We start from the raw sequence: 21,707 nt of genomic DNA, 5'->3' as shown, positions 1-21,707 counted from the left end.
GACTGAGTCTGGGTCAGTGCACCCAGCTTTCTGCTGGTCAGGCTGGGTCGGTGTACCCAGCTGTCTGCTGGTCAGGCTGGGTCGGTGCACCCAGCGGTCTGCTGGTCAGGCTGGGTCGGTGCACCCAGCTGTCTGCTGGTCAGGCTGGGTCGGTGCACCCAGCTGTCTGCTGGTCAGGCTGGGTCGGTGCACCCAGCTGTCTGCTGGTCAGGCTGGGTCGGTGCATCCAGCTGTCTGCTGGTCAGGCTGGGTCGGTGCACCCAGCTGTCTGCTGGTCAGGCTGGGTCGGTGCACCCAGCTGTCTGCTGGTCAGGCTGGGTCGGTGCACCCAGCTGTCTGCTGGTCAGGCTGGGTCGGTGTACCCAGCGGTCTGCTGGTCAGGCTGGGTCGGTGCACCCAGCTGTCTGCTGGTCAGGCTGGGTCGGTGCACCCAGCTGTCTGCTGGTCAGGCTGGGTCGGTGCACCCAGCTGTCTGCTGGTCAGGCTGGGTCGGTGCACCCAGCTGTCTGCTGGTCAGGCTGGGTCGGTGCACCCAGCTGTCTGCTGGTCAGTCTGGGTCGGTGCATCCAGCTGTCTGCTGGTCAGTCTGGGTCGGTGCATCCAGCTGTCTGCTGGTCAGTCTGGGTCGGTGCATCCAGCTGTCTGCTGGTCAGGCTGGGTCAGTGCCCCCAGCTGTCTGCTGGTCAGGCTGGGTCGGTGTACCCAGCTGTCTGCTGGTCAGGCTGGGTCGGTGCCCCCAGCTGTCTGCTGGTCAGGCTGGGTCGGTGCACCCAGCTCTCTGCTGGTCAGGCTGGGTCGGTGCACCCAGCTGTCTGCTGGTGAGAGACGAGGGCTGTGGAGGAGTAAAGGAATTTTGATGTCTGTGTACATGGGTCACTGAAAGCTCGTGCTAATTTACAAAGAAGGAATCAAAACGCGGACTGGAAGGTTTATCTATACCTGACTGGAATTCAGATGGAGAACCATGGTCAAATTTAATTCAAATTAATATGTTCAGTTCTGGGCATCAGCCCACCAGAAGGATATAAAAAACACAAACCTTACTGAGTTCTTTGAGAAGGTGACCAAACAGGTGGATGAGGGTAAAGCAGTTGATATGGTGTATATGGATTTCAGTAAAGCGTTTGATAAGGTTCCCCACGGTAGGCTACTGCAGAAAATACGGAGGCATGGGATTCAGGGTGATTTAGCAGTTTGGATCAGAAATTGGCTAGCTGGAAGAAGACAAAGGGTGGTGGTTGATGGGAAATGTTCAGACTGGAGTCCAGTTACTAGTGGTGTACCACAAGGATCTGTTTTGGGGCCACTGCTGTTTGTCATTTTTATAAATGACCTGGAGGAGGGCATAGAAGGATGGGTGAGTGAATTTGCAGATGACACTAAAGTCGGTGGAGTTGTGGACAGTGCGGAAGGATGTTACAAGTTACAGAGGGACATAGATAAGCTGCAGCGCTGGGCTGAGAGGTGCCAAATGGAGTTTAATGCAGAAAAGTGTGAGGTGATTCATTTTGGAAGGAATAACAGGAAGACAGAGTACTGGGCTAATGGTAAGATTCATGGCAGTGTGGATGAGCAGAGAGATCTCGGTGTCCATGTACATAGATCCATGAAAGTTGCCACCCAGGTTGAGAGGGTTGTTAAGAAGGCGTACGGCGTGTTAGCTTTTATTGGTAGAGGGATTGAGTTTCGGAGCCATGAGGTCATGTTGCAGCTGTACAAAACTCTGGTGCGGCCGCATTTGGAGTATTGCGTACAATTCTGGTCGCCGCATTATAGGAAGGATGTGGAAGCATTGGAAAGGGTGCAGAGGAGATTTACCAGAATGTTGCCTGGTATGGAGGGAAGATCTTATGAGGAAAGGCTGAGGGACTTGAGGCTGTTTTCGTTTTAGAGAAGGTTAAGAGGTGACTTAATTGAGGCATACAAGATGACCAGAGGATTGGATAGGGTGGACAGTGAGAGCCTTTTTCCTCGGATGATGAAGTCTAGCACGAGGGGACATAATTTTAAATTGAGGGGAGATAGATATAGGACAGATGTCAGAGGTAAGTTCTTTACTCAGAGAGTAGTAAGGGCGTGGAATGCCCTGCCTGCAACAGTAGTGGACTCGCCAACACTAAGGGCATTCAAATGGTCATTGGATAGACATATGGACGATAAGGGAAGAGTGTAGATGGGCTTTAGAGTGGTTTCACAGGTCGGCGCAACATCGAGGGCCGAAGGGCCTGTTCTGCGCTGTAATGTTCTATGTTCTAATGCAGCACAGGAACAGGCCCTTCGGCCCTCCAAGCCCGTGCCGACCATGCTGCCCGACTAAACTACAATCTTCTACACTTCCTGGGTCCGTATCCTTCTATTCCCATCCTATTCATGTATTTCTCAAGATGCCCCTTAAATGTCACTATCGTCCCTGCTTCCACCACCTCCTCCGGCAGCGAGTTCCAGGCACCCACTACCCTCTGCGTAAAAAACTTGCCTCGTACATCTCCTCTAAACCTTGCCCCTCGCACCTTAAACCTATGCCCCCTAGTAATTGACCCCTCTACCCCGGGGAAAAGCCTCTGACTATCCACTCTGTCTATGCCCCTCATAATTTTGTAGACCTCTATCAGGTCACCCCTCAACCTCCGTCATTCCAGTGAGAACAAACCAAGTTTATTCAACCGCTCCTCATAGCTAATGCCCTCCATACCAGGCAACATTCTGGTAAATCTCTTCTGCACCCTCTCTAAAGCCTCCACATCCTTCTGGTAGTGTGGTGACCAGAATTGAACACTATACTCCAAGTGTGGCCTAACTAAGGTTCTATACAACTGCAACATGACTTGCCAATTCTTATACTCAATGCCCCGGCCAATGAAGGCAAGCATGCAGTATGCCTTCTTGACTACCTTCTCCACCTGTGTTGCCCCTTTCAATGACCTGTGGACCTGTAAGTCTAGATCTCTCTGTCTGATTAAGGGTTCTGTCATTGACCTTCCATAATGCATTACCTCACATTTGTCCGGATTAAACTCCATCTGCCATCTCTCCACCCAAGCCTCCAAACAATCTAAATCCTGCTGTATCCTCAGACAGTCCTCATCGCTATCCGCAATTCCACCAACCTTTGTGTCGTCTGCAAACTTACTAATCAGACCAGTTACATTTTCCTCCAAATCATTTATATATACTACAAACAGCAAAGGTCCCAGCACTGATCCCTGTGGAACACCACTGGTCACAGCCCTCCAATTAGAAAAGCATCCTTCCATTGCTACTCTCTGCCTTCTATGACCTAGCCAGTTCTGTATCCACCTTGCCAGCTCACCCCTGATCCCGTGTGACTTCACCTTTTGTACTAGTCTACCATGAGGGACCTTGTCAAAGGCCTTACTGAAGTCCATATAGACAACATCCACTGCCCTACCCTCATCAATCATCTTTGTCACTTGCTCAAGAAACTCAATCAAGTTAGTGAGATACAACCTCCCATTCACAAAACCATGCCGCCTCTCACTAATACGTCCATTTGCTTTTTGTCTCGAAGAATTCTCTCCAGTAATTTCCCTACCACTGACGTAAGGCTCACCGGCCTGTAGTTCCCGGGATTATCATTGCTACCCTTCTTAAACAGAGGAACAACATTGGCTATTCTCCAGTCCTCCGGGACATCCCCTGAAGACTGTGAGGATCCAAAGATTTCTGTCAAGGCCTCAGCAATTTCCTCCGTTGCCTCCCTCAGTATTCTGGGGTAGATCCCATCAGGCCCTGGGGACTTATCTACCTTAATATTTTTCAAGACGCCCAACACCTCCTTTTTGATCTCAATGTGACCCAGACTATCTACACCCCCTTCCCCAGATTCATCACCATAAGACATAGGAGCAGAATTAGGCCACTCGGCCCATCGAGTCTGCTCCGCCATTCAATCATGGCTGATATTTTCTCATCCCCATTCTCCTGCCTTCGCCCCATAACCCCTGACCCCTTATTAATCAAGAACCTATCTATCTCTGTCTTAAAGACACTCAGTGATTTGGCCTCCACAGCCTTCTGCGGCAAAGAATTCCACTGATTCACCACCCTCTGGCTGAAGAAATTCCTCCTCATCTCTGTTTTAAAGGATCGTCCCTTTAGTCTGAGATGGTGTCCTCGGGTTCTAGTTTTTCCTACAAGTGGAAACATCCTCTCCACGTCCACTCTATCCAGGCCTCGCAGTATCCGGTAAGTTTCAATAAGATCCCCCCTCATCCTTCTAAACTCCAACGAGTACAGACCCAGAGTCCTCAACCGTTCCTCATACAACAAGCTCTTCATTCCAGGGATCAATCTTGTGAACCTCCTCTGGATCCTTTCCAAGGCCAGTACATCCTTCCTTAGCTACAGGGCCCAAAACTGTTCACAATACTCCAAATGGGGTCTGACCAGAGCCTTTTACAGCCTCAGAAGTACATCCCTGCTCTTGTATTCTAGCCCTCTCAACATGAATGCTAACATTGCATTTGCCTTCTTAACTGCCGACTGAACCTGCACGTTAACCTTCAGAGTGAACCAGGACTCCCAAGTCCCTTTGTGCTTCTGATTTCCGAAGCATTTCCCCATTTAGAAAATAGTCTGTGCCTAAATTCCTCCTTCCAAAGTGCATAACCTCACACTTTCCCACATTGTATTCCACCTGCCACTTCATTGCCCACTCTCCTAGCTTGTCCAAGTCCTTCTGCAGCCCCCTTGCTTCCTCAATACTACCTGTCCCTCTACAGATCTTTGTATCATCTACCAACTTAGCAACAGTGCCTTCAGTTCCTTCTTCCAGATCATTAATGTATATTGTGAAAAGTTGTGGTCCCAGCACCGATCCCTGAGGCACACCACTAGTCACCGGCTGTCATCCTGATAAAGACCCCTTTATCCCCACTCTCTGCCTTCTGCCAGTCAGCCAATCCTCTATTCATTCCGGGATCTTACCCTGAACACCATGGGCTCTTAACTTATTTAACAGTCTCCTATGCGGCACCTCATCCACCAAGTCGTTCTCTTCGGTGAATACTGATGCAAAGTACCCGTTCGCTATCGCGCCCATTTCTTCTGGCTCCACGCATAGATTGAGTAGGGTGCTCTTTCCAAGAGCCAGTGCAGACTCGATGGGCCGAATGGCCTCCTTCTGCACTGTAAATTCTATGATGATAATCTATGATTCCCTCTCCTACCCTTCAGTGGGCCAACCCTTTCCTTGGCTACCCTCTTGCTCTTTATGTACGTGTAAAAAGCCTTTGGAACTTCCTTAACCCTGTTTGCCAATGACTTTTCGTGACCCCTTGTAGCCCTCCTGACTCCTTGTTTAAGTTCCTTCCTACTTTCCTTACATTCCTCACGGGCTTAGTCTGTTCCCAGCCTTGTATCCCTTACAAATTCTTCCATGTTCCTTTGGACTAGGCTCACAATATCCCTCGTTAACCAAGGTTCCCGAAACTTGCCATAGTTATCCTCCTTCCACACCGGAACATGCCGGTCCTGAATTTCTATCAACTGACATTTGAAAGCCTCCCACATGTCGGATGTTGATTTGCCCTTGAATTGGCCTTTGAGACAATCCAGCACAGGATTGCACCAGGGCATTGAGTATAAGAATTGGCAAGTCATGTTGCAGCTGTATAGAACCTTAGTTAGGCCACACTTGGAGTATAGTGTTCAATTCTGGTCGCCACACTACCAGAAGGATGTGGAGGCTTTAGAGAGGGTGCAGAAGAGATTTACCAGAATGTTGCCTGGTATGGAGGGCATTAGCTATGAGGAGCGGTTGGATAAATTTGGCTTGTTCTCACTGGAACGAAGGAGGTTGAGGGGAGACCTGATAGAGGTCTACAAAATTATGAGGGGCATAGACAGAGTGGATAGTCAGAGGCTTTTTCCCAGGGTAGAGGGGTCAATTACTAGGGGGCATAGGTTTAAGGTGAGAGGGGCAAGGTTTAGAGGAGATGTATGAGGCAAGTTTTTTTACACAGAGGGTAGTGGGTGCCTGGAACTTGCTACCGGAGGAGGTGGTGGAAGCAGGGACGATAGGGACATTTAAGGGGCATCTTGACAAATACATGAATAGGATGGGAATAGAGGGATACGGACCCAGGAAGTGTAGAAGATTGTAGTTTAGTCGGGCAGCATGGCCGGCACGGGCTTGGCGGGCCGAAGGGCCTGTTCCTGTGCTGTACATTTCTTTGTTTTAAGAGTTGGAAAGCAGAAAGCAACCGTTCTGCAGAGAATGTTAATTCTGCACCAGCCGACCGCTGCTACATTGGCCCAGCCTCTGATTTTCTGTTTACATGATTATGGCCCCTTGTAACGTCCTCCTCCCATCTGAATCTGTCTCATATTCAAACTGAGATTCTCCTTCATCCTAGTCAGACGATGAAAAGCGGAGTCGGAAGTGCAGATTTCCGGGGAACACCGCTATTAACATCCCACCAATCAGAGTACTTTCCCTTTATCCATACTCGTTGTTCCTCTCCTCCAAACCCACACCACACCGTTACTTCCTGATCCATCTGCTCTCACTTTCTGCTGCTAATCTCTTGTGGGGTATCTAATCAAATGATTTTGGAACATTTGTACAGACAGCAACAGACACCTCCCCCAATCCAGCTCGTCATCCACCAGGGCTTCAATGGGATTAGTCAGGTATTGGAGAGATGGGACCTCAATTGGAGAGATAGTGGACATCTCTTCGATCTCGGAGAGCCCCAATTCCACAACTGAAGGATTAGGCAAATGAGATAAACCTTTCAAACAAATTCAGCCTTTTTCAGGTTGTGTCCTCGATAGAGGCAAAGCCAATGTAAGTGAGCAAACGTACGTCAAAATTATCCAACAGGGACTTGCTCGGAGATTTGGCACTCTTGAATAGCTTCGAGAGAGAACCAAGGTTCAGCTTCTCTGCCAGCTTCACCCAGTTCAACCCCACCACATCCTGGTTCAACACTTTGTTCAGCTCCCCCAGGGCTTCGGGACCGAGAGATGCAATACTGCCTGTAAGAGAAGCAGAGCCAGCACTTAGCTTAGTCTCTAACCAAACATTCACCCTGGAACGGAGACTAAATTCAGAATGACCAGACAGACACAAGGACAGACGCAAGGACAGACGCAAGGACAGACGCAAGGACAGACGCAAGGACAGACGCAAGGACAGACGCAAGGACAGACGCAAGGACAGACGCAAGGACAGACGCAAGGACAGACGCAAGGACAGACGCAAGGACAGACGCAAGGACAGACGCAAGGACAGACGCAAGGACAGACGCAAGGACAGACGCAAGGACAGACGCAAAGACACACGCACGCACACACGCACGCACACACGCACGGACACACGCACGGACACACGCACGGACACACGCACGGACACACGCACGGACACACGCACGGACACACGCACGGACACACGCACGGACACACGCACGGACACACGCACGGACACACGCACGGACACACGCACGGACACACGCACGGACACACGCACGGACACACGCACGGACACACGCACGGACACACGCACGGACACACGCACGGACACACGCACGGACACACGCACGGACACACGCACGGACACACGCACGGACACACGCACGGACACACGCACGGACACACGCACGGACACACGCACGGACACACGCACGGACACACGCACGGACACACGCACGGACACACGCACGGACACACGCACGGACACACGCACGGACACACGCACGGACACACGCACGGACACACGCACGGACACACGCACGGACACACGCACGGACACACGCACGGACACACGCACGGACACACGCACGGACACACGCACGGACACACGCACGGACACACGCACGGACACACGCACGGACACACGCACGGACACACGCACGGACACACGCACGGACACACGCACGGACACACGCACGGACACACGCACGGACACACGCACGGACACACGCACGGACACACGCACGGACACACGCACGGACACACGCACGGACACACGCACGGACACACGCACGGACACACGCACGGACACACGCACGGACACACGCACGGACACACGCACGGACACACGCACGGACACACGCACGGACACACGCACGGACACACGCACGGACACACGCACGGACACACGCACGGACACACGCACACTGCCCAGACGCAGCATTGAGGGGGAGGACGGGAAGTTACCTTGCTGACCTTCAGCTGATGCCGGCTTCGCTTCCTTCCATTTCCAAGATTCTCCCAGTAAAATGTCCCGAATCTGAGCAGCACGAGAGAAACCCAATCGATCAGTTTCAATACAACCTGTTCGTACAAGGCCCATTCAATTCAATCAACCAATAATGGCCTGTCCTTAAAGGAGATTAAATTACCAATGGGACTGGGTTACCAGATAGTGAATCATGGAACTGGGAGCAGAAAGTTACAAAGGAACATTGCTGGATGAGGCAAGTGGACAAAACTGGCAAATTGATGGGGAATGTGGGGAAATGTGAGGCCATCCATTCTGGCTGGGAGAACGATAGATCGGATGGCGAGAAGCTGGGAATTGTGCGAGGAGCGGAGCGATTTAGGGTCCACTTACAGACATTATTAAAAGGTATTAGCCAGGTGCAAAAGAATCAGTGAAGATGTGAATAGGATGTTGGCGGGTATTTGAAGAGGATTGCAATGAAAAGAGATGCAGGTTATATTCCAGTTGTACACAGCTGTGGACAGCACCAGCTCTGGACAGCACCAGCTCTGGAAGGCGGTATTGAATGCGGAGGGGCTGCAGCACAGATGAATATTGGCACTGATATGGGTTAAATTAAGAGGACAGACTATATCGCCTTTAATGTTGAAGATTAAAGAATCTAATTGGGTCAGGATGGGTTGCTTCCTCCTCGAATTATCCACATACCTTCTCATTGGCACTGATGTCAAACGGGGTGTGCCCGTGGACTATCGCCTGACTCCAATCATCTTCCTCAATATCCAGGACGGGCTCATAGTTTTCTGCACTTTGATCAGCCCCTGGATTGGTGATGGAAAGAGATGAAGATTAGAGTCAAATATATTTCTCAGTCACCAATGTCCTCTGCTCCTTCTTCATCGGCAATCTCTGCCCGAGGGCGAGGAAGGGCAGACGATCAACACGTATGCAAGCCCGTTATTTAACCAGAGTGGGCTGGCAAAGGGGGAGCCGGATTTTGGGGGAATGGGGAAGAGAAAAAGAGACGAGGGTTGGAGGGGATGAAGAATCATAGAATCTACAGTGCAGAAGGAGGCCATTCGGCCCATCGAGTCTGCACCAGCTCTTGGAAAGAGCAACCTACCCAAGGTCCACACCTCCACCCTATCCCCATAACCCAGCAACCCCACCCAACACTAAGGGCAATTTTGGACACAAAGGGCAATTTATCATGGCCAATCCACCTAACCTGCACATCTTTGGACTGTGGGAGGAAACCGGAGCACCCGGAGGAAACCCACGCACACACGGGGAGGATGTGCAGACTCCGCACAGACAGTGACCCAAGCCGGAATCGAACCTGGGCCCCTGGAGCTGTGAAGCAACAGGGCTGCCCTGGTATTGTCGTTGGACTTGTAATCAGAGGCCCAGCGTAATTCTCTGGGACCCGGGTTCGATTCCCACTGTGGCAGATGGTGAAATTTGAATTCAATAAAAATGACCATGAAGCCATTGTCGATTGTGGTCAAAGCCCACCTGGTTCACTAATGTCCTTCAGGGAAGGAAATCTGCCGTCCTTACCCGGTCTGGCCTACACGTGACTCCAGATCCACAAAGTGATGCGGTTGACTCTTAATTGACCCTCCCCCAGCTGAAATGGCCGAGCGAGCCACTCAGTTCAAGGGTAATTAGGGATGGGCAACAGATGCTGGCCCAGCGAGCGACGCCCACATCCCGAGAGCGAATGAAAAAGTAAGTAACGAACCTGCAGTGAGCAGCATTGCCGTGAGAACAGGGAGACCGTTTCCTGCAGCCAAGTGAAGGGCAGTGTTCCCCTCAAAGGTCGGACAGTCAACGTCCACTCCAGCCTAGGAAGGACAACAAGATAAGCGTTAGGGGTGGGGCTGCAGATCGATCAACACCTGGTCCAATAAGAGCTTCAACACAGGACACACACACACACACACAGAATGGGTCTTTTCTCTGTCACTTTGAAGGGCCCTTTGTGGTGTTTGGCCTGAAGGAGGAATGACAATCACCAGATGGTCTCTCCGCTCCAATTCTGCGCCATGCTGGGGCTCCACATTTCTCCCCGGGTCCTCCAATCCCAGCTTCTGCAGAGATTTACCCGAAATGGAGCTACTGCCCCCTAGCATTGGATTGACAGACCACACCCTCCCTTTACAGCGCTGCCTCCTGTATTCTGCTCAGTGATGGGTGAGGGTAAGTGGGGGGTGGGGGGAGCAGTTCAGTGATGGGGGAGAGTAAGTGGGGGGTGGGGGAGGGTAAGTGGGGGAGAGCAGTTCAGTGATGGGGGAGGGTAAGTGGGGGGTGGGGGAGGGTAAGTGGGGGGGGAGCAGTTCAGTGATGGGGAGGGTAAGTGGGGGGTGGGAGAGCAGTTCAGCGATGGGGGAGGGTAAGTGGGGGGTGGGGGGGAGCAGTTCAGTGATGGGGGAGGGTAAGTGGGGGGTGGGGGGAGCAGTTCAGTGATGCGGGAGGGTAAGTGGGGGGTGGGGGAGGGTAGGTGGGGGGTGGGGTGAGCAGTTCAGTGATGGGGAGGGTAAGTGGGGGGTGGGGGGGAGCAGTTCAGTGATGGGGGAGGGTAAGTGGGGGGGTGGGGGGAGCAGTTCAGTGATGGGGGAGGGTAAGTGGGGGGTGGGGGAGGGTAAGTGGGGGGTGGTGGAGGGTAAGTGGGGGGTGGGGGGAGCAGTTCAGTGATGGGGGAGGGTAAGTGGGGGATGGGGTGAGCAGTTCAGTGATGGGGGAGGGTAAGTGGTGGGTGGGGTGAGCAGTTCAGTGATGGGGGAGGGTAAGTGGGGGTGGGGAGCAGTTCAGCGATGGGGGGAGGGTAAGTGAGGGGTGGGGGAGGGTAAGTGGGGGGTGGGGGAGGGTAAGTGAGGGGTGGGGTGAGCAGTTCAGTGATGCGGGAGGGTAAGTGGGGGTGGGGGAGGGTAAGTGGGGGGTGGGGGAGGGTAAGTGGGGGGTGGGGGAGGGTAAGTGGGGGGTGGGGGAGGGTAAGTGGGGGGTGGGGGAGGGTAAGTGGGGGGTGGGGAGGGTAAGTGGGGGGTGGGGGAGGGTAAGTGGGGGTGGGGGAGGGTAAGTGGGGGGTGGGGGAGGGTAAGTGGGGGGTGGGGGAGGGTAGGTGAGGGGTGGGGGAGGGTAAGTGGGGGGTGGGGGAGGGTAAGTGGGGGGTGGGGGAGGGTAAGTGGGGGGGTGGGGGAGGGTAAGTGGGGGGTGGGCAGTTTTATCGTTATCCAGGAATCAGTCTTGGATTTTTCAGTCTAACATTTCCTGCGTAACTATCCCGGTAAAGTAAGTCGGAACTCCCTGAAATCTCCCACCCAAACTCAGAGTTGGAGGGTCCCAGGGAGCAGAGGAATTGCCCATCGGAAGTTCCAAGTTCCTGAGAAATTCCCGCCTTTTCCATGCAGTGGGGCATCAGGCGGGTCCCAAACTGCATCTTAAGGGTTTCTGATGATCCAGAGGCTGGAAGATCTGGGCCAATGATCATCAGGGAGTGAGTCCAAACTCCCTCCATCCTGACAGGTTCAGCACTGGCCGATAAGAACGATGGACTACAGAGCATCTGGTTTAAGTAATTTATTGTGAAACAATTGCATGACAAAGATAACTAGGATAAATAAAATAATAATCTACTAACACTAAATATTATCGAGCTTCTGCAAAATAGGTCTATCCTCCAACACAACTTACTCCCAACTCCCCAGACACAGTTCATGTGGTGTGATTACATTGCCACCTAGTGGTCAGACGTGGTGTATATTATCTACAGAATTGATTTATGTATATCACACCTCCCTCCCTCCCCTCCTTGTTCCTCAAACTGAACCCAATCATGCTGCCAAGTTGAGGAGTTTCAACGCAGTCCATCAGCATTAGCTTGGCTGCGGGGGGGGGGGGGGGGGGGGGGGGGGGGGGTCGGTGGAAAGAGAAAAGAATAGCAGCGAGAGAGTGCACAGAGTGAGGACATAACAGTGAGCAACATGAGAGAGGAAGTGTGTGTGTGTGTGAGAGAGAGAGTGACAGAACACACCAGAGAAAAAGAAAGAATGCATGTGTGAGAGTGTGGCAGAAAGTGAGAGAAGTAGACAAGGAATAGAGAGGCAGCGACACCGAGTGTGGAAGATCACAACTGGTCATGATAGAACAGGGGAAGCGGGAGAGTGTGATTTGTGGTGAGGTCTAATGGAAACGCAAGTTAAACGCGAGGAGTTGCGAGAATTCACGGACCCCTCTCGTTAGCGAGAGATGGATGGAGAAAATGGATTGTCCTGACTCCATGTTCCATGACTTATGGATATAATAATAATCTTTATTGTCACAAGTAGGTTTACATTAACACCGCAATGAAGTTACTGCGAAAAGCCCCTAGTCGCCACATTCCAGCACCTGTTCGGGTACACAGAGGGAGAATTCAATATGTACTATTCACTTAACTAGCACGTCTTTCTGGACTTGTGGGAGGAAACCGGAGCACCCGGAGGAAACCCACGCAGACACGGGGAGGATGTGCAGACTCCATACAGACAGCGACCCAAGCCGGGAATCGAACCTGGGTCTGGAGCGGAGGATGGGAAATGAGGGTGTGGGAGGAGGTGAGATTACAGACCTGGTACAATCCGTTCAGCTGGGAATATCAGGAGAGCCAGCTTGGATGTCATTGGTGTTAAGCACGAGGGAACATAAGAACATAAGAACTAGGAGCAGGAGTAGGCCATCTGGCCCCTCGAGTCTGCTCCGCCATTTAATGAGATCATGGCTGATCTTTGTGGACTCAGCTCCACTCTCCGGCCCGTACACCATATCCCCGAATCCCTTTATTCTTTAGAAAGGTATCTATCTTTTTCTTAAAAACGTTGAAAGAAGGAGCCTCAACTGCTTCACTGGGCAAGGAATTCCAGAGATTCACAACCCTTTGGGTGAAGAAGTTCCTCCTACACTCCGTCCTAAATCTACCTCCCCTTATTTTGAGGCTATGCCCCCTAGTTCTGCTTTCCCCGACCAGTGGAAACAACCTGCCTGCATCTATCCTATCTATTCCCTTCATAATTGTATATGTCTCAATAAGATCCCCCCGCATCCTTCTAAACTCCAATAGGTACAGTCCCAGTCTACTCAACCTCTCGTCATAATCTAATCCCCTCAACTCTGGGATCAACTTAGTGAATCTCCTCTGCATTCCCTCCAGTGCCAATATGTCCTTTCTCAGGTAAGGAGACCAAAACTGAACACAATACTCCAGATGCGGCCTCACCAACACCTTATACAATTGCAGCATAACCTCACTAGTCTTGAACTCCATCCCTCTAGCAATGAAAGACAAAACTCGATTAGCCTTCTTAATCACCTGTTGCACCTGCACACCAACTTTTTGCGACTCGTGCACCAGCACACCCAGGTCCCTCTGCACAGCAGCATGTTTTAACATCTTACCGTTTAAATAATAATCCATTCTGCTGTTATTCCTCCCAAAATGGATAGCCTCACACTTGGCAACATTGAATTCCATCTGCCAGATCCTAGCCCATTCACCTAACCTATCCAAATCCTTCTGCAGACTTCCGGTATCCTCTGACCTTTTTGCTTTACCACTCATCTTAGTATCGTCTGCAAATTTTGACACATTGCACTTGGTCCCCAACTCCAAATCATCTATGTAAATTGTGAACAACTGCGAGCCCAACACTGATCCGTGAGGGACTCTACTAGTTACAGGTTGCCAACCAGAGAAACATCCATTTATCCCCACTCTCTGCTTTGTTAGTTAACCAATCCTCTACCCATGCTACCACTTTACCCTCAATGCCATGCATCTTTAGTTTGTGCAGCAGCCTTTTGTGTGGCACCTTGTCAAAAGCTTTCTGGAAATCCAGATATACCACATCCATTGGCTCCCCGTTATCTACTGCACTGGTAACGTCCTCAAAAAATTCTACCAAATTAGTCAGACACGACCTACTCTTTGTGAACCCATGCTGCGTCTGCCCAATGGGACAATTTCTCTCCAGGTGCCCCGCTATTTCCTCCTTAATGATAGATTCCAGCATTTTCCCTACAACCGAAGTTAAGCTGACCGGCCTATAATTACCCGCTTTCTGCCGACCTCCTTTTTTAAACAGTGGTGTCACGTTTGCTACTTTCCAATCCTCTGGGACCACCCCAGAGTCTAGTGAATTTTGATAAATTATCACTAGTGCATTTACAATTTCCCTAGCCATCTCTTTTAACACTCTGGGATGCATCCCATCAGGGCCAGGAGACTAGTCTACCTTTAGCCCCATTAGCTTGCCCAATACTGCCTCCTTAGTGATTACAATCATCTCAAGGTCCTCACCTATCATATCCTTATTTCCATCAGTCACTGGCATGTTATTTGTGTCCTCCACTGTGAAGACTGACCCAAAAAACCTGTTCAGCTCCTCAGCCATTTCCCCATCTCCCATTATTAAATCTCCCTTCTCATCTTCCAAAGGACCAATATTTACCTTAGCCACTCTTTTTTGTCTTATATATTTGTAGAAGCTTTTACTATCTGCTTTTATGTTCTGAGCCAGTTTACTTTCATAGTCTACCTTACTCTTCTTTATAGCTTTTTTAGTAGCTTTCTGTTGTCCCCTAAAGACTTCCCAGTCCTCTAGTCTCCCACTAATTTTTGCCACTTTGTATGTTTTTTCCTTCAATTTGATACTCTCCCTCACCTCCTTAGATATCCACGGTCGATTTTTCCCCTTTCTACCGTCTTTCTTTTTGTCGGTATGAACCTTTTCTGAACACTGTGAAAGATCGCTCGGAAGGTTCTCCACTGTTCCTCAACTGCTTCACCATGAAGTCTTTGCTCCCAGTCTACCTTAGCTAGTTCTTATCTCATCCCATTGTAATCGCCTTTGTTTAAGCACAAAACACTAGTGTTTGATTTTACCTTGTCATCCTCCAACTGTATTTTAAATTCCACCATATTGTGGTCGCTCCTCCCAAGAGGATCCCGAACTATGAGATCGTTAATCAATCCTGCCTCATTACACAGGACCAGATCTAGGACCGCTTGTTCCCTTGTAGGTTCCATTACATACTGTTCCAGGAAATTATCCCGGGCACATTCTATAAACTCCTCCTCAAGGCTGCCTTGACCGACCTGGTTAAACCAATCGATATGCAGATTAAAATCCCCCATGATAACCGCTGTACCATTTCTACATGCATCCGTTATTTCTTTGCTTATTTCCTGCCCTACCACCCTGTTACTATTTGGTGGCCTATAGACTACTCCTATCAGTGACCTTTTCGCCTTACTATTCCTGATTTCCACCCAAATTGATTCAACCTTGTCCTCCATAGCACCAATATCATCCCTTACTATTGCCCGGATGCCATCCTTAAACAACAAAGCTACACCACCGCCCTTACCGTCCATTCTATCCTTTCGTATAGTCTGATACCCTTGGATATTTAACTCCCAGTCGTGACCATCTTTTAACCATGTTTCAGTAATGGCCACTAAATCATAGTCATTCACGATGATTTGCGCCATCAACTCATTTACCTTATTTCGTATACTACGAGCATTCAGGTAAAGTACACTTATGCTGTTTTTTATGTCTTTGTTATGAATCCTAACACCTTGATCAGTAACTTTTCGCAATTTATTTTTCCTCTTACCCTTTCTCCTAATTTTCCTTGACTTTGAACCAATATCTCTACATAATAACCTGTCACGTAACCTGCTGCCTTGATCTCCATTAACCATTATACTGTCCATAGCGTTACACTTCCCTTCCCCCCAACTTGCTAGTTTAAAGTTCTTGTGACCAACATATTTATCCTATTCGCTAGAACACTGGTCCCAGAATGGTTCAGGTGAAGACCTTCCCAACGGTACAGGTCCCTCCTGCCCCAGTACTGATGCCAATGCCCCATGAAATGGAATCCCTCTTTCCCGCACCACTCCTTTAGCCACGTGTTAACTTCTCTAATTTTCTCAACCCTATGCCAATTGGCACGTGGCTCGGGTAGTAATCCAGAGATTATAACCCTGGAGGACCTGTTCTTTAATTTAGTCCCTAGTGTTTGATAATCCCCAAACAGGACTTCCGGGTGCGGCGATGACCAGCTGAGTCGCACGTTTCGGCAGCTCCCGGTGAAACGGACTTTTGGGCTCTTGATAGGAGCCCCAACGGCAATTTGGACGGCTAAAAACACTGTGCGGTAAACCAGAAGGGAATCCCCCCTGGATACGGATGAAAAAAGGAGGAGAAAGTGGCCGGATTGCAGTGGATCCTTTAGAACAGCGGCAAGGAAGGCAAGCAAAAACCAAGATGGCGTCGGAAGGTGGCAGTTTAACATGGGGCCCTGAACAACAAGAGTTCTTGAAATGCTGTGTGGAAGAGCTCAAAAAGGAAATGAAGAAAGAGCTGTTGGCCCCGATACTACAGGCGATCGAAGGGCTAAAGGAGGAACAAAAGACCCAGGAGCGGGAGCTTCGGGTCGTGAAGGCAAAGGCAGCCGAGAATGAGGACGACATACAGGGCCTGGTGGTGAAGACGGAGACGCATGAGGCACATCAGAAACGATGGGTGGAAAGGTTGGAGGCACTGGAAAACAACGCAAGGAGGAACAACCTGAGGATTCTTGGTCTTCCTGAAGGTGTGGAGGGAGCGGACGTCGGGGCATATGTGAGCACGATGCTGCACTCGTTAATGGGAGCGGAGGCCCCGGCGGGTCCGTTGGAGGTGGAGGGAGCATACCGAGTGATGGCGCGAGGACCGAGAGCAGGAGAAATTCCCAGAGCCATAGTGGTGAGATTCCTCCGTTTTAAGGATAGAGAAATGGTCCTTAGATGGGCAAAGAAAACTCGGAGCAGTAAATGGGAGAACGCGGTGATCCGCGTTTATCAAGACTGGAGTGCGGAGGTGGCGAGAAGGAGGGCGAGCTTTAATTGGGCCAAGGCAGTGCTTCATAAAAAGATAAAATTTGGAATGCTGCAACCGGCAAGACTGTGGGTCACATATCGAGGGAGGCACCACTACTTTGAGGCGGCGGATGAAGCGTGGACTTTTATTGTGGAAGAAAAACTGGAATGAGCGGGTTATTAAAAAGAACGTTTGAACAAAGTGGTGGGGCGAATGTGGGGGGCAAAGAGGGGGGTTAAAAAGGGGGGAAAGAGGAGTTTTATGTACTAATCCTGCGATGTGGTAACTTTTCTCTCTCCCACAGGTGGGGATGGGGGGAGGAGGGGAGGTGGAGGAGATGGGGCGTTGGCCATTGGGGGCGGGGCCAAGGGAGAAGCGCGGGCTTGGTTCCCGCGCTATGATAATCATGGCGGGAATAGAGAAGCAGGAAGGAGGGGGCGTCGCACGGTGCGAGCCGAGGTCATAGGGGGAAGCCGAGGTCGGCCAGAGTTTGCTGACTTCTGGGAGCAACATGGGGGGAGTAATTATGCTAGCGGGGGATCTAGCGGGTGGGGTGGGAGGGGGGAATTACTGGGTTGCTGCTGCTGGGGAGAGGGGGGAGCTGGTATGGGAGAGGATGGGCAGGGGGGCACCGCCTGGGGGAGATACAGCTGCGTGGGAACCGGGTGAGGAGCTGGAAAAAGGTGATGGCTAATCGACAAGGGGGGGTAGGAAGCCCCCCAACCCAGCTGATCACGTGGAACGTGAGAGGGCTGAACGGGCCGATAAAGAGGGCACGGGTACTCGCACACCTGAAGAAACTTAAGGCAGATGTGGTTATGTTACAGGAAACGCACCTGAAACTGATAGACCAGGTTAGGCTACGCAAAGGATGGGTGGGGCAGGTGTTCCATTCGGGGCTAGATGCGAAAAACAGGGGGGTGGCTATATTAGTGGGGAAGCGGGTAATGTTCGAGGCAAAGACTTTAGTGGCGGATAACGGGGGCAGATACGTGATGGTGAGTGGCAAACTACAGGGGGAGACGGTGGTTTTGGTAAACGTATATGCCCCGAACTGGGATGATGCCAATTTTATGAGGCGGATGCTAGGACGCATTCCGGACCTAGAGATGGGAAAGCTGATAATGGGGGGAGATTTTAATACGGTGTTGGAACCAGGGCTGGATAGGTCGAAGTCCAGGACTGGAAGGAGGCCGGCAGCAGCCAAGGTACTTAAAGATTTTATGGAGCAGATGGGAGGTGTAGACCCGTGGAGATTTAGCAGACCTAGGAGTAAGGAGTTCTCGTTTTTCTCCTATGTCCATAAAGTCTACTCGCGAATAGACTTTTTTGTGCTGGGAAGGGCATTGATCCCGAAGGTGAGGGGAACGGAGTATACGGCTATAGCCATTTCGGACCACGCTCCACACTGGGTAGACTTGGAGATAGGGGAGGAAACAGGAGGGCGCCCACCCTGGAGAATGGACATGGGACTAATGGCAGATGAGGGGGTGTGTCTAAGGGTGAGGGGGTGCATTGAAAAGTACTTGGAACTCAATGATAATGGGGAGGTCCAGGTGGGAGTGGTCTGGGAGGCGTTGAAGGCGGTGGTTAGAGGGGAGCTGATATCAATAAGGGCACATAAAGGGAAGCAGGAGAGTAAGGAACGGGAGCGGTTGCTGCAAGAACTTTTGAGGGTGGACAGACAATATGCGGAAGCACCGGAGGAGGGACTGTACAGGGAAAGGCAAAGGCTACATGTAGAATTTGACTTGCTGACTACGGGTACTGCAGAGGCACAATGGAGGAAGGCACAGGGTGTACAGTATGAATATGGGGAGAAGGCGAGCAGGTTGCTGGCACACCAATTGAGGAAAAGGGGAGCATCGAAGGAAATAGGGGGAGTGAGGGATGAGGAAGGAGAGATGGAGCGGGGAGCGGAGAGAGTGAATGGAGTGTTCAAGACATTTTATAAAAAATTATATGAAGCTCAACCCCCGGATGGGAGGGAGAGAATGATGGGCTTCTTGGATCGGCTGGAATTTCCCAAGGTGGAAGAGCAGGAAAGGGTGGGACTGGGAGCACAGATCAAGGTAGAAGAAGTGGTGAAAGGAATTAGGAGCATGCAGGCGGGAAAGGCCCCAGGACCGGATGGATTCCCAGTCGAATTCTATAGAAAATATGTGGACTTGCTCGCCCCGGTACTGACGAGGACCTTTAATGAGGCAAAGGAAAGGGGACAACTGCCCCCGACTATGTCTGAAGCAACGATATCGCTTCTCTTAAAGAAGGAAAAGGACCCGCATTGGGTCCTATAGACCTATTTCCCTCCTAAATGTAGATGTCAAGATCCTGGCCAAGGTAATGGCAATGAGAATAGAGGAATGTGTCCCGGGGGTGGTCCACGAGGACCAAACTGGGTTTGTGAAGGGGAGACAGCTGAACACGAATATACGGAGGCTGTTAGGGGTAATGATGATGACCCCCACCAGAGGGGGAAACGGAGATAGTAGTGGCGATGGATGCCGAGAAAGCATTTGATAGAGTGGAGTGGGATTATTTGTGGGAGGTGTTGAGGAGATTTGGTTTTGGAGAGGGGTATGTTAGATGGGTGCAGCTGTTGTATAGGGCCCCAGTGGCGAACGTGGTCACGAATGGATGGGGATCTGCATATTTTCGGCTACATAGAGGGACAAGGCAGGGATGCCCTCTGTCCCCATTATTGTTTGCACTGGCGAATGAGCCCCTGGCGATAGCGTTGAGGGGTTCCAAGAAGTGGAGGGGAGTACTTAGAGGAGGAGAAGAACACCGGGTATCTTTGTATGCGGACGATTTGCTACTATACGTGGCAGACCCGGCGGAGGGGATGCCAGAAATAATGCGGATACTTGGGGAGTTCGGGGATTTTTCAGGGTATAAATTGAACATGGGGAAAAATGAGTTGTTTGTGGTGCATCCAGGGGAGCAGAGTAGAGAAATAGAGGACCTACCGCTGAGGAAGGTAACAAGGGACTTTCGTTACCTGGGGATCCAGATAGCCAAGAATTGGGGCACATTGCATAGGTTAAATTTAACGCGGTTGGTGGAACAAATGGAGGCGGATTTCAAGAGATGGGATATGGTATCCCTGTCACTGGCAGGGCGGGTGCAGGCGGTTAAGATGGTGGTCCTCCCGAGATTCCTCTTTGTGTTTCAGTGCCTCCCGGTGGTGATCACGAAGGCTTTTTTAAAAAGGATTGAAAAGAGCATCATGGGTTTTGTGTGGGCCGGGAAGACCCCGAGAGTGAGGAAGGGATTCTTACAGCGTAGCAGGGATGGGGGGGGGGTGCTGGCACTACCGAGCCTAAGTGAGTATTATTGGGCTGCTAATATTTCAATGGTGAGTAAGTGGATGGGAGAGGAGGAGGGAGCGGCGTGGAAGAGATTAGAGAGGGCGTCCTGTAGGGGGACTAGCCTACAGGCTATGGTGACAGCCCCATTGCCGTTCTCACCGAGGAACTACACCACAAGCCCGGTGGTGGTGGCTACACTGAAGATTTGGGGACAGTGGAGACGGCATAGGGGAAAGACTGGAGCCTTGGGGGGGGTCCCCGATAAGAAACAACCATAGGTTTGCCCCGGGGGGAATGGATGGGGGATATGGAATGTGGCAAAGAGCAGGAATAACGCAACTGAAAGATCTGTTTGTGGATGGGAAGTTCGCGAGTCTGGGAGCGCTGACCGAGAAATATGGGTTGCCCCAAGGGAATGCATTCAGGTATATGCAACTGAGGGCTTTTGCGAGGCAACAGGTGAGGGAATTCCCGCAGCTCCCGACACAAGAGGTGCAGGACAGAGTGATCTCAAAGACATGGGTGGGGGATGGTAAGGTGTCAGATATATATAGGGAAATGAGGGACGAAGGGGAGACTATGGTAGATGAACTAAAAGGGAAATGGGAAGAAGAGCTGGGGGAGGAGATCGAGGAGGGGCTGTGGGCAGATGCCCTAAGCAGGGTAAACTCGTCGTCCTCGTGTGCCAGGCTAAGCCTGATTCAGTTTAAGGTATTACACAGGGCGCATATGACTGGAGCACGGCTCAGTAAATTTTTTGGGGTGGAGGATAGGTGTGCGAGGTGCTCGAGAAGCCCAGCGAATCATACCCATATGTTTTGGTCATGCCCGGCACTACAGGGGTTTTGGATGGGGGTGACAAAGGTGCTTTCAAAAGTAGTAGGAGTCCGGGTCGAACCAAGCTGGGGGTTGGCTATATTTGGGGTTGCACAAGAGCCGGGAGTGCAGGAGGCGAGAGAGGCCGATGTTTTGGCCTTTGCGTCCCTAGTAGCCCGGCGCAGGATATTGTTAATGTGGAAAGAAGCCAAGCCCCCGGGGGTGGAGCCCTGGATAAATGACATGGCGGGGTTTATAAAGCTAGAGCGGATTAAGTTCGTCCTCGGGGGGTCGGCTCAAGGGTTCACCAGGCGGTGGCAACCGTTCGTCGAATACCTTGCAGAAAGATAGACGGAATGGGAAAAAGAAGGCAGTAGCAGCAGCCCAGGATCGGGGGGGGGGGGGGAGGAACCAGAAGGACTCTCAGGGTTGTTAATATATACTGTATAATATGTATAGGTCGTTGCGACAGATAATTATATATTG

The 21,707-nt window shown here is 51.1% G+C and overlaps 1 protein-coding gene across 3 annotated transcripts in view; it reads right to left on the bottom strand.

The window, feature by feature from the left end:
* nfkb2 (nuclear factor of kappa light polypeptide gene enhancer in B-cells 2 (p49/p100)) overlaps positions 1–21,707 on the bottom strand; it is a 156,831-nt gene that overhangs the window by 3,196 nt on the left and 131,928 nt on the right. For 2 of the 3 annotated variants that reach the window (XM_072491877.1, XM_072491878.1), the window contains exons 18-21: positions 9,933–10,035; positions 8,897–9,009; positions 8,182–8,254; positions 6,830–7,002 (exon numbers count right to left, since the gene is read on the bottom strand). In XM_072491877.1, coding sequence (XP_072347978.1) covers positions 6,830–7,002; positions 8,182–8,254; positions 8,897–9,009; positions 9,933–10,035 — 462 coding nt within the window. The remainder of the gene's footprint in view (positions 1–6,829; positions 7,003–8,181; positions 8,255–8,896; positions 9,010–9,932; positions 10,036–21,707) is intronic. The other variant, XM_072491879.1, reaches the window with a different exon arrangement.

This window comes from Scyliorhinus torazame, chromosome 28, assembly GCF_047496885.1.
Source record: "Scyliorhinus torazame isolate Kashiwa2021f chromosome 28, sScyTor2.1, whole genome shotgun sequence".
Lineage (NCBI taxonomy): Eukaryota > Metazoa > Chordata > Chondrichthyes > Carcharhiniformes > Scyliorhinidae > Scyliorhinus > Scyliorhinus torazame.
The sequence above is the reverse complement of the archived record's forward strand: the minus strand, read 5'-3'. Positions and strand labels throughout refer to the sequence as shown.